Raw genomic sequence first — 15,209 nt, 5'->3', positions numbered from 1 at the left:
TTGCCTTAAATGCATCCAATGACTTGGACTCCACCGCCACTCGTGGCGACAAATTCCACAAATTTACCACCCCTCTGACTAAAGTAAATTCTCTGCATCTCTGCTCTAAATGGACATCCTTCAATCCTGAAATCGTGCCCTCTTGTCCTAGACTCCCCTACCATTGAAATAACTTTGCCATATCTAATTTGTTCAGGCCTTTTAACATTTGGAATGTTTCTATGAGATCCCCCCTCATTCTCCTGAACTCCAGGGAATACAGCCCAAGAGCTGCCAACGTTCCTCATATGGTAATCCTTTCATTCCTAGAATCACGCTTGTGAATCTTCTCTGACCCCTCTCCAATGTCAGAATATCCTTTCTAAAATAAGGAGCCCAAAACTGCACACAATACTCCAACTACACACAAATACACAGTTGGTTAGGCAAACTATCTGACAGCAGGTAAAAACACTATTTTTAATAATGAGAAATAGTCAGTTCTATAGAATGTGACCTCAAGATTCTGATAACGGTGAAATCTGGTGTAATCAGAGCAAGGGGTACTACAATGTATTTTATTTTTGCTTAGCAAAATCACTCTAATAATTAGATGCACGGGAAACTCCTATGGAATATATACTGAGTGCCACATGGAAACTTCTGTATAGATTAACTACATGTACAAGAAAAGCTGACAGCTGGAGGAAGCTCCGGTTTTCAGAGCATGAATAGCATTTAACATCTGTTCATAAAGCTGAGTATTTATTCGGTATCATACTTCTGGAGATGATGACTCTACAGTTCAAGGAAGTGTCACCATTCAGTCTCCTTTGCTCCAGGAAAAGAAAATCTAGTTTATCCAATCTCTCCTGATAACTCAAGCCCAACTACAGTATATAGGCAACATCTTTGTGAATCTAGCTTAATCACATCTTTCCTATAGTATAATGACTAGAAGTGATGACTAGAAGTGCACACAGTACTCCAAGTACAACAGTACCACCATTTTGTACAGCTGTAACATGACATCCCACTCTTATCCTCAATGCCACGACTGATGAAGGTAAGCATGCTGTTGCCTTCCTCACCACATCAGCTACATGTGTTCCCTCTGTTCAAGAGCCCTTCAAAGGGCCCTGCCATTCACTGTGTATATTTGTTGCTTTACTTTTCTTTAAAACTTTTAAATGATTTTGTTTTAAACCAATGCTGACTTCCTTCAGTTCACTGATTCTCAATTCCCCTTTGTCCATTGCTTATAGGACGCTTGTTGTGGAGAGGCAATGGCGGAACATTTCTGTATCAATCCATGCTGACCATGAGGTCTATGTAACCTAATCCTATTTTCATGGTTTAGGCCTTCTGCTCCCATTCTATCCAAGTACCTGTCCAATTGCATTTTAAGTATTGTAATTGTATTTTCCTCTGCTATCTCTTCTTCCATATAACCACCATCCTTAGATTTTTTTAAACTTCTCCCCTCTCACTTTAGTTCTATGTTCTTGAGTTTCAGATTCCCCTACTGTGGGCAAAGAACTCTGACCACTTACCCTATTAATGCCCTTCATACCTTATAAACCTGAAAGGTCACCCTCAGCCTCCTAAATGTCAATGAGAACAAACCCAAACTCCATTTCAGGCAACACAAGAGACCACAGATGCTGGAATTGGGAGCAAAAAAATACACAAGATGCTGGAGGAAATCAGGTCGAGCAGCTTTGGTGGAGAGAAATGGACAGTCAACCTTTCAGGTCAAAACCTTTCAAATCCAGATGAAGAGTATTGACTTGAAGCATCAACTGTCCATTTCCCTCCACAGATGCTGTCTCTTACATTTAATTTTTAGAAATACCCTATACTCCGGCCAATTTATTCTATGCTCTTGCTAATGCTACTACATCCTTCCCATACTGTGGTGACTAAAAAAGTATGATAACCCAGTGTAGCCTAACCAATATTGCATACAATTATAATATAATAAATAAGAATTTCTAGACCAAAACTTCCAATTATATATAGAAGCAGAGAAGATGTATTTAGAGAGATACCCAAAATGTGCCCAGAGGCACAGAGCTCAGAAAAAGCAACACATCAGACTTTTAACAGCATAAATCAGCAAGTTGTTTTGTTATGTCTCCCCTCTCGCTGTAAAACAGAACACCTCTTTTTCCCCTATTAGGGAGAGGGAGCCTGTGGTATGTTGAATACTGGGTGAACGAGTAGTCTTTAGAGTACTGCAAGTCTGTGTCTTTATTGATGCTTTGCTGCCATGCCTGAGTGCTTGGTGGGGGGCACTGATGCTTTTTGCTGGTGGGGAAGGGAGGGTCATTGCCTTGCTACTGTTTGTGCGTGAGAAGGGGGAGCTGGGGAAGGCTTTGGGGTTCTAACATTGAACTGTAATTAATTCTTTGGGGTACTCCTCTGTTTTTGTGGATATTTACAAAGAAGAATTTCAGAATGTATATTGTATACATTTCTCTGACATTAAATGTACCTATTGAAACCTAATGAGTAGCAGTGGAAGGTGTGTTGATCTGTTGTGTTCAAAAGGGAGCTGGACAAGTACTGAAGGGAAGAAGTTTGCAGGACTATGGCAGAGGGTGAAGTGGTATTGTTTTTACATACAGCAGTATAACCATATAACAATTACAGCACAGAAACAGGCCATCTCGGCCCTTCTAGTCCGTGCCGACACTTACACTCACCTAGTCCCACTGGCCCGCACTCAGCCCATAATCCTCTATTCCTTTCCTGTCCATATACCTATCCAATTTTACTTTAAATGACAATACAGAACCTGCCTCTACCACTTCTACTGGAAGCTCATTCCACACAGCTACCACTCTCTGAGTAAAGAAATTCCCCCTCGTGTTACCCTTAAACTTTTGCCCCCTAACTCTCAAATCATGTCCTCTTGTTTGAATCTCCCCTACTCTCAATGGAAAAAGCCTATCCACGTCAACTCGATCTATCCCCCTCATAATTTTAAATACCTCTATCAAGTCCCCCCTCAACCTTCTACGCTCCAAAGAATAAAGACCTAACTTGTTCAGCCTTTCCCTGTAACTTAGCTGCTGAAACCCAGGTAACATTCTAGTAAATCTCTGTACTCTCTCTATTTTGTTGATATCAAAGTAAGGCCTTGACAAGCTTAATGGGTTCCTTCCATGCTTTCAATATTCTGTGATGCATCCTCATGTCAGATAATAGCCTGTGCAGTTTACAACGGAAGATCAAGACTTCTCCAATTACACTTGTGATAAGTTCAACTTCATGTCAGACTCAGAAGTTTCCAGCATTTTTCGTTTTTATTTTGGATTTCCAGCATCTGCATTTTTTCTGACTTTTGAGGACATGACGACAAAATATCAGAGCCAAGAAAAATAACGAAGTCATCAAGGACATCAAATGAACGACAATTGTATTAGTGAGATAAGACTGAAGTGCCTACTGGAGCACAAGTATTACCTGAAAGATTTGTTTTGAATAAAAGTGAGGGACTGGGGGGAGTCATGTGATGACATAGGATCGAGACATGGAAATCCAGCTCTCCCGTAAAAAAACAGTAAAATAATGCTTAAGTGAAGTTAGTAAATACTTTTTAAAAACTACTTATAAACTATTCAGGATTGTCTTAAGATATGCCTCCTAAACAGAAGCAGAAAACTACTACTTTGAAGACAACACAAGTTGGAAAAAAATCAAGGCCGGTCGCTATGAAAGAGCCTCGGACTCAACCGCATTTTACCTCTGACGATACAGAACAGGAAATTGCGGCAACATCAACAGTTTCCAAAAAAAAAGAGCAACAGGAATTGCGCATGCGTGAAGGAAAGGGCATGCACAAACACGAGCAACCCAAACTACAAATCCCAGCTACGATTGGAACTGAAAGTGAAAGTGAAGATGAGGTAAAATCAGATTCTCTGGATAAATCAGATGAAGAGACAAACAAAGAAGAGCAACAGGAAGAGGTTGGAGGTGATGGAGACATAAGAAAAACTTTGGTGCAAATAATGCATGAATTAAAAGCATTAAAAGTAATAAAAAAAGATATTAAAAATATGAAGATTATGTTTGATAAAATGATGAAAAGACAGGACAAAATGGACAAGAAAATTAAAAACTTGGAAGAAACAATGGGAGACACCATTGACAGAGTGAATAAAATGGAAGATAATATTTCTGCCTGGACATCAGAAAGAAAACAGTTGTTGGAAAAAGTGGATGTGCTTGAAAATTTTAGTAGACGACACAATATTAAGATTGTTGAGTAGATATTATCATTGATTAATGAATTAGTAACAGCAATTAATAATGGACTTTTTTTAAAAAGAAAAAGGATGAATCCTGTTGCTTACTTGTGTGAATTCATTCTTTTACAATTAATAAAAATAGAGACAGACTGAACTAAATGAAACATTTTAGAAAACCTGCTCAAAATATTAATACTTATCTTCTAAAAACACATTTTAAAAATAATCTTTTCTAAATAGTAATGTTACTGTATAACCTCATATAACCTAGGAAAGGGAACATTGGAAATATTTTAAAGTGCTATACTTCCAGTTTGATTTCAAAGGTGTTATACTATCAAACATAACATCATGTGTTTTGCAAGATCCCTGTAATTTGGTGCTCAAGAGAAATCGAAGAAAACCTGTCAAACTACAAAACCATACATCACGCAATTTTTGGCAAGAAAATTTTCATTCGTCAAGATAAATGAATTTCACATAAGCACTTCATACAAATTGTTTAAGGACAAGACATCCACTAAACCAACAAACATTTTTGTACATAAGTATTTCTGTGCACACTGAATTCACCCCGCTCAATAAATTCTGAAGTTCTCTTTTAAATAGCTTGTTTATGATTTTCATCATTCCTTTAGGATCCATAAGGCCAGGTTTTGCACACAAAGCTTCCTTGTGTACTACACAATGAAAGCCCATCACTGGATGTTCAACAGATTTTACAAACATTGACAAAACCTGCCTCTGTATCAGTCATGCTGGGTGCACCATCAGTTGTCACAGTAATTACTTTTAAAAGGTTAATTTGTGGAGCAGACAATTCTTTTACTACTGCCTTACACATTTCAACCCCTATGCTGTGTTCAGATAACATTATCAAATTAACCAGTTCTTCACATATTTCATCACTCCTACAAAATTGAGCAATAATAGATAGCCTAGCTGATACATTCCTCTCATTGAGACAAATGGAAAGAAATATACATGAACTAATATTTTGTTAGTTGTTCTGCTATGATTTGTTTCCATTATTAATATTCTGCCTTTTACTGTGTTACTGCTCATGGGCAAATTGTTAATGCCAAAAAAGGAGCACGCTTTGGCCATAACTGTTTAACACATAGTGGATTCTTATTAATTGGGACACATTGGAACCAGTACAAGAAAGCAGCTGCCCAAATTAGTTGAAGTTTCATGGAAATAGTTAAAAACAAAAAAGACAAACTAGCATCTAACTGAGTAACAAATTATGTATTTAACTGAAATACAGATCCCAAAAATTATCAACAGTGGAATTTATCCAATGTACCTGCTGTGTTGTTTTGATTGACTGTAAATGAACAAAATCAGTGCAAACATCTAGTGCAGTTAATAGTTTGCCTTTACACAATTGCATCCTCCAAATCATCATTTTCATTGTTACATTCAAGATGATTGTTGATACCTTCAAATTATTTGGATTCTAATTTGCTGAAGCAGTGAAATTGTTCAATTTTCACATCTGGCATCTCCAAGCCTGGGTGCTTGAAACCACAGTAAGCAGAACAGTTCTGAATTGTCTTACTGCTTATTATTCACCAACTCTCAGTGACAAACATCACTGTTTTTGAACACAATGCACACACACAACTGACACTATTTGAAAACCTCTAAGCACAGAGTAGTTTAATGGTTACACAAGTGCATACAACTGACACCAGTTAGAAGCCTTGGCAACAGTCTCCTTTCTCAATTAAGCAGTATAGTGTCCCAAATAAGCAAATGGAATCCCGGCTATTTTCTTGATTAGTTTTTGTTCTTTAAGAGTTGTCCCAAATAAGCAAATGGAATCCCGGCTATTTTCTTGATTAGTTTTTGTTCTTTAAGAGTTGTCCCAAATAAGTGGCTGTCCCGATTAGCTGGTGGACTAATTAACCAGAATCCATTGTACTGCCCATCACTGAATGGATTTCCATGCTGATCAGTAATCTATGAAACCTCAAAACTAGCAGCAATTAAGTTGGAACTACCTGAAATAAACATCAAACTATTTGACAGCAATTTTTGTTGATTATTTTTCAAAAAAATGTGCTCTTTTTGTTCTTGCTCACTTTCATTGCACAACCATTTATGACCAGTTTATGACCATTCTATTGACCAATAGAGTTCTTCTTCATGATCTTGACTGTAGTTTACATACCACCAGCAGCCAACTATAATCAAGTGCTTGAGATTCTGCATGATGCTGCCACCGAACAACAGTCCTTCCCAGTGCATCACAGTCGGGGGTTTCAATCAGGCTTGCTTGAAGAAATCCATGCTCAATTATCACCAGCCTATAACCTGTAGCACTAGAGGATGTAACACACTAGACCATTACCATATTAAGATAAGGAATGCTTGCCGTTCCATGCCCAGACAATATTTCAGGAAATCCAACGACTTTGCTATCTTTCTCCTACCTGCATACAGGCAGAGATTAAAGAGCAAAGTTCCAGAGATTAGGACAACAAAGAGGTGATCACGGGAGGCTGAGGAGTGGTTATAGGATTCTGTCGAGTCAATGAACTGTACCATGTTCACAGACTCATTTGTGTATCTGAATACACCACAGTTGTCACAGACTTTATAAAAAAAAGTCATAGATGACTGTGTCCCCACTAAATTATTCAGAGTTTTCCACTACCAGAAGCCCTGGATGAACCATGAAATCCACAATCTGTTGCATGCCTGATCAGATGCATTCAAGTCTGGCGATCAAGAAAGTCACAAGAGGGCTGTGATGATCTCCAGAAAACCATCTCATGGGCAAAGTGGTTATTTTAGACTAAACTTGAATCAATGAAGGATTCTTAACAACTGTGACAACACATCAACTCCTACCACAGGAGTGACTTGGATCTGCTCCAATTTGTCTACCAATGCAACAGGTCCACAGCAGATGCCATTTCACTGGCTCTTCACTCAACACTGGACCACAAAGATGCAAACATCATGGTGCTCTTTATCAACTACAGCTCAGCTTTCAATACCATAATCCCCTCAAAAATTTCAATAAGCTTCAAGACCTTGGCCTCAATACCTCCTTGTGCAATTGGATCCCTGATTTCCTCATGTGCAGACCACAGTCAGTTCAGATTGGCAACAATATCTCCTCCTCAATCTCCATCAGCACAGGTGCACCACAGGGCTGTGTGAGACATTTATGCTCTACCCGCTTTACATTTATGACTTTGTAGCTAAGCACAACTCCAATGGCATATTTAAGCTTGCTAAAGAAAGCACTGTTGTAGCTAAACCAAAGGTGGTGACGAATTAGCATATCGGGGGGAGACTGAAAATCTGGCTGTGTGGTCCCATAACAACCACCTCTTACTCAATGTCAACAAGAGCAAGGAGCTCATTATTGATATCAGGAGAAGGAATCCAGAGGTTCCTGAGCTAATCCTCTTCAGGTAACCAGAGGTGGAGAAGGTCAGCAACTTTAAATTCCTCAGTGGGAAGTGCAAGTATGAAGAAATCATGGCAGATCCTTTACTTCATATATGTCAAACTCAAGGCCCACGGGCCAAATCCGGCCCGCGGTGGAATTATCTTTGGCCCGCGAGATAATATCTAATTACTATTAAAGCTGGCCCCAGTAATCGAAGCGCCTATGGCGTATGATATGGCTAATGCTGAGTTTATTCAGGTACCAGGTTTTCAGGGTTTTTAGTGTTTATTTGGCAGTCTTGCTCGGGAGTCTTCTTCATAAGAAATGGAATTTGTAAAGTGAAACACTTTGTAGTTATAGCAGAGACTGAGACACATGAGAGCAGGATGAAAAAATAGAGGCAACGAAAGCTGCGTTCGCACGCGTCCGACTGATCCGGCCCGCATGAAGCTGCATTTTGCTCAATCTGGCCCGTGACCTAAAATGAGTTTGACACCCCTGCTCTACTTCTTTAGATGTTTGTGAAAATTCAGCATAGCATTTAAAACTTTGACAAACTTCTATAGCTGTGTGGTAGAGTGTATATTGACTGGCTGTATCACTGCCTGGTATAGAAACACTAATGCCCTTAAATGAAAATCCTTCAAACAGTAGTTAATATGGCCCAGTCCATCATGCATAAAGTAGGCCCCATCATTGAGCCCACCTACACGGAGCATTGTTGCAGGAAAGCAAAGTCTATCATCAGGGACCCCCACCACCCAGGTCATGCTCTCTTCTTGTTGATGCCATCAGGAAAGTGATACAGGAGCCTCTGCACTCACACCACCAGCTTTGGGGATAGTTATTACCCCTCAACCATGAGGCTCTTGAACCAGAGGCCATAATTTCACTTCATCATTGAAATGTTCCCACAACCTATGGGACTCACTTTGAAGGACTCTTCATCTCAAGTTCCTGATACTTGCATTGAACAAATTCCACCCCATCTACCTTTTGCAGTCAGGAGGTGCCAATCAATATTAGGGAAGTTGAAGTCACCCATAACAACAACCCTTTTACTTTTGTGCCTTTCCAAAATCTGCCTCCTGACTTGTTCCTCTCTGCTGCTATTGTGGGGGGGGGGGGGGGGGGTCTATCGAATACTCCCAATAGCGTGATTGCTCTCTGACTTCCACCCACACAAAATCCCCTCAGAATGTTCTCCCTTTTTTCAGCTGTGATGCCATCCCTGATTTGCAATGCCATTCTCCCACCTCTTTAACTCCCTCCCAGTCCCTTCTGAAACATCTAAACCCTGGAACATTCAGCAGGCAGTCCGGTCCTTGTGATAACCAAGTCTCTGTAATGGCCACAATATTACAGTTCCATGTATGGGCCATGCTCTAAGATCATCATCTTTGTCCCTGATTCTACTTGCATTAAAATAGACACACCTCAACCCATCCTCATTTAAAAATATATTAGTTTCCTCATTGTTATTGAGCCTAAATTCCAGAACACCCTATCTAACAATATTAGAAGACTTCATCAGAAAAGGCTGCAGTGGTTCAATAATATTTCACTGACCACTTTCCAAGGGAAATAGTGTATTACAAAAACTGTCAACCCTGGCATCAATACCTATAATTCCCACTCCCTTTCCAAAATAAGAGGGAAAACACTGTTTTTTCATTCAAAGGTGCAACAACTAATTATATGATGATTTATCATTTAACATTCCCATTAAATGAATAGAACTAAGTTTTATAACAGACTTGACAACAAAACCCAGAATACATCCAAGTGATTACACATAGAAATAGACAAGCAATGTAGCTAGAAAATCCAGATGTTCCGGATAAATTTAACAGCTCATGGAGTAATCTCTAAAGTGTTTCCCACCCATCCGGCAGAAAGTGAGGACCTATTCAACATTTCCAGCACTTAGCTATTATTTCAGATTTCTTAGCATCTGCGTTTTTTTTTGTTTAAAAATCAAGCAAATTGTCAACCTCTGAAGAAAAAAAAATTAAGCAGAACATTAGTTCTGAAGGTGATGAGATATTTAAGTGACATTGCAAAAAAAGCCCTGCATTACTGTTTCTATACTGGAATCGTCCTTTCTCCTCCCCCCGCCCATTAATTAAGATGACAAATTACCCGCATGCAAGTGGCAGAGTGCTGCCAGCCTACTGCTCATACTAGGGACTTGTGCATTCACTGAGTTCCACTATCGTCAAAGAGAAAGCTTTGCCTTTGCCCAATCCATGTTCGATGGCGATCGCCTGTCAGACGGACGTTGACAGCTGTCACCGCCGGGCGACCTGGAGCGGCCTCCTACGGGACGATCGGTGCAGGGTTGGCTCGAGGACACCTCGCGGGGTTCTGAACGGCAGCGGCCGGCCGGAACGCTGGGGCGAGCAGCGCTACCACCACCAAGGCCCGCACACCCATCGACCGACCTGCCCACCAGCACATTCGGCTCACCTGACAGATTCCGTTTCTTCGCCGCGTGCTTGCTTGGTTCGCCTTTTGCTTCATAGAAACCTAACGTCTCCGTCCGGTGAATGCCTCGGTCAGAGCTCTGTTCTTCGCTCTCTTGCTTGTCCCCGCTCTCCGGCACCGCCGCCATCTTCTCACGGGAGGAGGAAGGGAAAACACACACAAGAGAGAAAAAAAACACGCCGTCACGTGACCGGCTGGGCTCGCGAAAGGACGCGCATGAACGGACAGCTCCGCCTACTGCGCGTGCAAATGCCCCAGGTAAGCGGTTTGCAGTCGAGTCGGGGGGTAGGTAGGCTGGTTCCCCGTTGAAGAGGGTCCGGTTAAACACCGAAAATAAAATCTGCAGATCATGGAAATCTGAAATAAAACACACAATATATATTGGGACAGCTCAGCAGATAAGGTAGGAGCTGTGGGAAGAGAAACAGCTAACATTTCAGGTTAATGACCGTTCATTAAAAAGGTCTCGGTGTTAAATCTTTCATCAGAGCCTTATTGGTCTGATAAAAGATCTTTTAAAATCATAAACTGTTAATTCTGTTTCTTTCCACAGAAGCCATCCGTTTTACTGAATATTTCTAACACATACGGTAAAAGTTCTACTTCCTTCCAATAACATTTTATCGTTATTTCCTCGCTTCTACAATTTAGCATAAACATTCCATTTTGAATGTTGCTTGCTCAGCCTCATTTCTAATATACCCAAATGGAGACAGGGTACAATTCTTGTTTGCTCTCTAGGTCCTTTTCACTTTACTCCGACTGTACCTTTCTTTCCAAGACTGTCAAATCTTGAATGATCATTCATCAGCAAAGGCATTACCTTCGTCCAGCCATATTTCCAACCACAAAGTATTTTCAGTATGGAACAATGCTACTTTCACTCGCCAAGTGCATGTGGACAGACATCTTTCCACCTCATTGGAAAACTTCTATCTTCAGAATCATTAGTATCTCTTCTATAATGTTTCTAATTCATTGATGATGAATGGGACTTGAAATCAAATATCAGAATCAGGTTTAATATCACTGGTATATGTCATGAAATTGTTGTTTTGTGGCAACAGTGCATTGTAATAAGTATAAATAAAAACTAAATTACAATAAAAACATATATTAAATTTAAAAAGTATTTCAATAAGGGAGCAAAAAAATTAGTGAGGTAGTGTACATGGATTCATTCTCCATTCAAAAATCTGATTGTGGAGTGGAAGAAGCTGTTCCTGAAACATTGAGTGTCCGTCTTTGGGCTCCTGTGCCTCCGTCTGCATGGTAGCAATGAGAGGATGCTGGGTGACAGGGGTCCTGAATGAGGAAAATCACCTTTTTGAGGTGTTGTAGCGGTGTGCTACACGCAGCGCTGAAATAATGACACGTAGTCGGTGAGCTGCTATTGCGAAAGAGGTTTATTCAAACTTCGCGGCCTCGCTTGAAAGCCTTCCTGTTCCCGCCCTCCCCGGGCGGGAATGCTGTAGGGGGCGCGTATTCACAGTCCCGTCCTGCACGTGGGCTTTTCCTCTTGCTGGTGAAGTAGGCTTGGCACCCTCTTTGGGACCGGCCTCAATGCCGGCACGCGCCACTTTGTGAGCCGGTTCGAGTGCGCTGGGAAGTGGGTCGCCACATAACCCCCCCCCCCCCAGAACTGGCGATACACCCCCCAATGTCCACAGTCTGAGTCGGACTCTGTTTGGGAGGTGCCTGAATCTTGACCGGCTGCGCCAAGTCCACATGGGCCGGTTTGAGTCGGTCCACCGTAAAAACCTCCTTCTTCCCCCCAATGTCCAGCACGAATGTAGACCCGCTGTTTCTGATCACCGTAAACGGCCCCTCGTAGGGCCACTGTAGTGGTGCACGATGTCCACCCCGTCGTACAAAAATGAACACAGTTTTGCAGGTCTTTGGGTACACAGGTCGGGTTCTGCCCATGCCGTGAAGTGGGTATGGGGGCCAGGTCACTGAGCCTCTCGCGTAGTCTGTCCAGGACCGCTGCGGGTTCTTCCTTTTGCCCCCTTGGGCTGGTATGAACTCTCCTGGGATGACCAGGGGTGCGCCGTACACCAACTCAGCCTACGAGGTGTGCAGATCCTCTTTGGGCGCCATGCGGATTCCGAGCAGGACTCAGGGAAACTTGTCCACCCAGTTAGGCTCTTTGAGGCGGGCCATGAGAGCTGACTTCAGGTGATGGTGGAAATGCTCCACTAGTCCATTCGACGGTGGGTGGTAGGCAGTGGTGTGGTGCAGCTGTGTCCCCAGAAGGCTGGCCGTAGCTGACCACAGGCTGGAGGTGAACTGGGCACCTCTGTCAGAGGTAATGTGGGCCGGTACACCAAAGCGAGATACCCAGGTTGCAATCAGTGCTCGGGTGCAGGATTCGGAGGTGGTGTCGGTGAGTGGGACTGCCTCTGGCCATCTTGTGAACCGGTCCACAATAGTCAGGAGGTGCCGCGCTCCTCGCGACACTGGCAGGGGGCCCATGATATCCACATGAATGTGGTTGAAACGCTGGTGGGTGGGGTGGAACTGCTGCAGCAGGGCTTTGGTGTGCTGCTGCACCTTGGCTGTTTGGCACTGCATGCACGTTTTGGCCCATTCACTGACCTGCTTGCGGAGTCCGTGCCAAATGAACCTGTTGGCTACCATCCAGACGGTTGACCTGATGGAGGGGTGCGCTAAGTTGTGAACGGAGTTGAAAATGCGCCGCCGCCAGGCTGCCAGGACGATGGGGTAGGGTTGGCCGGTGGTGACGTCACAGAGTAGGGTCCTCTCACCTGGGCCTACGGGGAGGTCCTGGAGCTGCAAACCAGAGATTGCAGTTCTGTAACTAGGGATCTCCTCGTCTGCCTGCTGCGCCTCCGCCAGTGCTTCATCTCTTTCGGCTCCACACATAGCTGTCCACTCTGATTCTCTAAGGGACCAATTTTATCCCTCACTATCCTTTTGCTATTAATATAACTGTAGAAACCCTTCGGATTTATTTTCACCTTATTTGCCAAAGCAACCTCGTATCTTTTTTTTAGCTTTTCTAATTTCTTTCTTAAGATTCTTCTTACATTCTTTATATTCCTCGAGCACCTCATTTACTCCATGCTACCTATATTTATTGTAGATATCTCTCTTTTTCCTAACCAAGTTTCCAATATCCCTTGAAAACCATGGCTCTCTTAAACTTATAGCCTTTCCTTTTAACCTAACAGGAACATAAAGATTCTGTACCCTCAAAATTTCACCTTTAAATGACCTCGATTTCTCTATTACATCCTTCCCATAAAACAAATTGTCCCAATCCACTCCTTCTAAATCCTTTCGCATCTCCTCAAAGTTAGCCTTTCTCCAATCAAAAATCTCAACCCTGGGTCCATGTCCTATCCTTCTCCTTAATTATATTGAAACTAATGGCATTGTGATCACTGAACCGGAAGTGCTCCCCAATACATACCTCCATCACCTGATCTATTTCATTGCCTAACGGAAGATCCAACAATGCCCCTTCTCTAGTCAGTACCTCTATGTATTGCTGCAAAAGACTATCCTGCACACATTTTACAAACACCAAACCATCCATCCCTTTTACAGTTTGGGCTTCCCAATCTATGTGTGGAAAATTAAAATCTCCCACAATCACAACCCTGTGCTTACTACAAATGTCTGCTATCTCCTTGCAAATTTGCTCCTCCAATTCTCGCTCTCCATTAGGTGATCTATAATACACCCCTATAAGTGTTACTAACACCTTTCCCATTCCTCAATTCCATCCAAATAGTCTCCCTGGACGAGCCCTCTAATCTATCCTGCCAGAGCACCGCTGTAATATTTTCTCTGACAAGCAACGCAACGCCTCCCTCTCTTGTCCCTTCGATTCTACCACACCTGAAGCAATGAAATCCAGGAATATTTAGTTGCCAGTCACACCCCTCCTGCAACCATGTTTCACTAATAGCTACTACATCATATTTCCGGGTATCAATCCATGCTCTAAGCTCATCCACCTTTCTTACAATGCTCATAGCATTAAAATAAATGCATTTAAGAAATTCTCCACCTCTTCCTCTCTGTTTATCTCTAACAGTACAAAGAACTTTACTGTCTTCTTTTTCTTCCTTCTCCCATACATCTGTTCCTACGCTCTGGTTCCCCTCCCCCCTCATATCTAGCTTCATCCACTGGAGCCTCTCTAGCAAACCTACCTGCAAGAATATTTGTCCCCCTCCAGTTCAGATGTAAACCATCCTGCCGGAACAGGTCCCACCTTCCCTGGAAAACTGCTCAATTATCTATAAATCTGAAGCCCTCCCTCCTGCACCATGTCTTCAGCCACGCGTTGATCTGCACTATCTTACTATTTCTAAACCCACCTGCACGTGACACTGGTAGCAATCCTGAGATTGCTATCCTGGAGGTCCTGTCCTTTAACTTGGCAGCTTGCTCCCTAAACTCACCTTTCAGGACCTCCTCACTCTTCCTACCCACGTCATTGGCCCCTACATGGACCATGACATCTGGCTGCTCACCCTCCCTCTTGAGAATACTGAGAACTCGATGCGGGATATCGTGGATCCTGGCACCAGGGAGGCAACAGACCATCCAGGATTCTCGATCTCTTCCACAGAACCTCCTATCTGTCCCATAACTATTGAATCCCCTATCACTACTGCTCTCCTCTTTTCCCTCCTTCCTTTCTGAGCTGAGGGTCCAGTCTCGGTGCCAGAGATGCAACCACTGCAACTTGTCCCTGGTAGGTCATCCCCACTAACAGTATCCAAACCGGTATACTTATTGTTGATGGGAACGGTCACAGGGGTGCTCTGCTCTTCCTGTCTCTTCCCCTTCCCTCTCCCGACAGTCACCCAACTACCTGTCTCTTGACTCCTAGGGGTGACTATCTCCCTGAAACTCCTGTCTATTTCTGCCTCTGCCTCCTGAATGATCCGAAGTTCATCCAGCTCCAGCTCCAGTTCCCTAACACGGTTTGTCAGGAGCTGCAGCTGGATGCACCTTTTACAGGTGTAGTCATCAGAGACAGCTGTGCTCGCCCTGACTTCCCACTTACTGCAAATGGAGCACTCAACTGCCCT

General features: G+C 42.7%; 1 protein-coding gene across 3 annotated transcripts in view; it reads right to left on the bottom strand.

Annotated features, from left to right (window-relative positions):
* LOC140738002 (transmembrane anterior posterior transformation protein 1-like) overlaps nucleotides 1–10,317 on the bottom strand; it is a 106,692-nt gene extending 96,375 nt beyond the window's left edge. Inside the window, exon 1 of one of the 3 annotated variants that reach the window (XM_073064949.1) lies at nucleotides 10,120–10,317. In XM_073064949.1, the coding sequence (XP_072921050.1) occupies nucleotides 10,120–10,264 (145 nt within the window). In that variant the 5' untranslated portion in view covers nucleotides 10,265–10,317. The remainder of the gene's footprint in view (nucleotides 1–10,119) is intronic. The other 2 variants (XM_073064950.1, XM_073064951.1) reach the window with 2 other exon arrangements.
* Between the last annotated feature and the right edge of the window lie 4,892 nt (nucleotides 10,318–15,209).

The sequence above is a fragment of the Hemitrygon akajei genome, chromosome 13, assembly GCF_048418815.1.
Source record: "Hemitrygon akajei chromosome 13, sHemAka1.3, whole genome shotgun sequence".
In the NCBI taxonomy this organism is placed as follows: domain Eukaryota; kingdom Metazoa; phylum Chordata; class Chondrichthyes; order Myliobatiformes; family Dasyatidae; genus Hemitrygon; species Hemitrygon akajei.
This window is presented reverse-complemented; position numbering and strand designations above follow the sequence as displayed.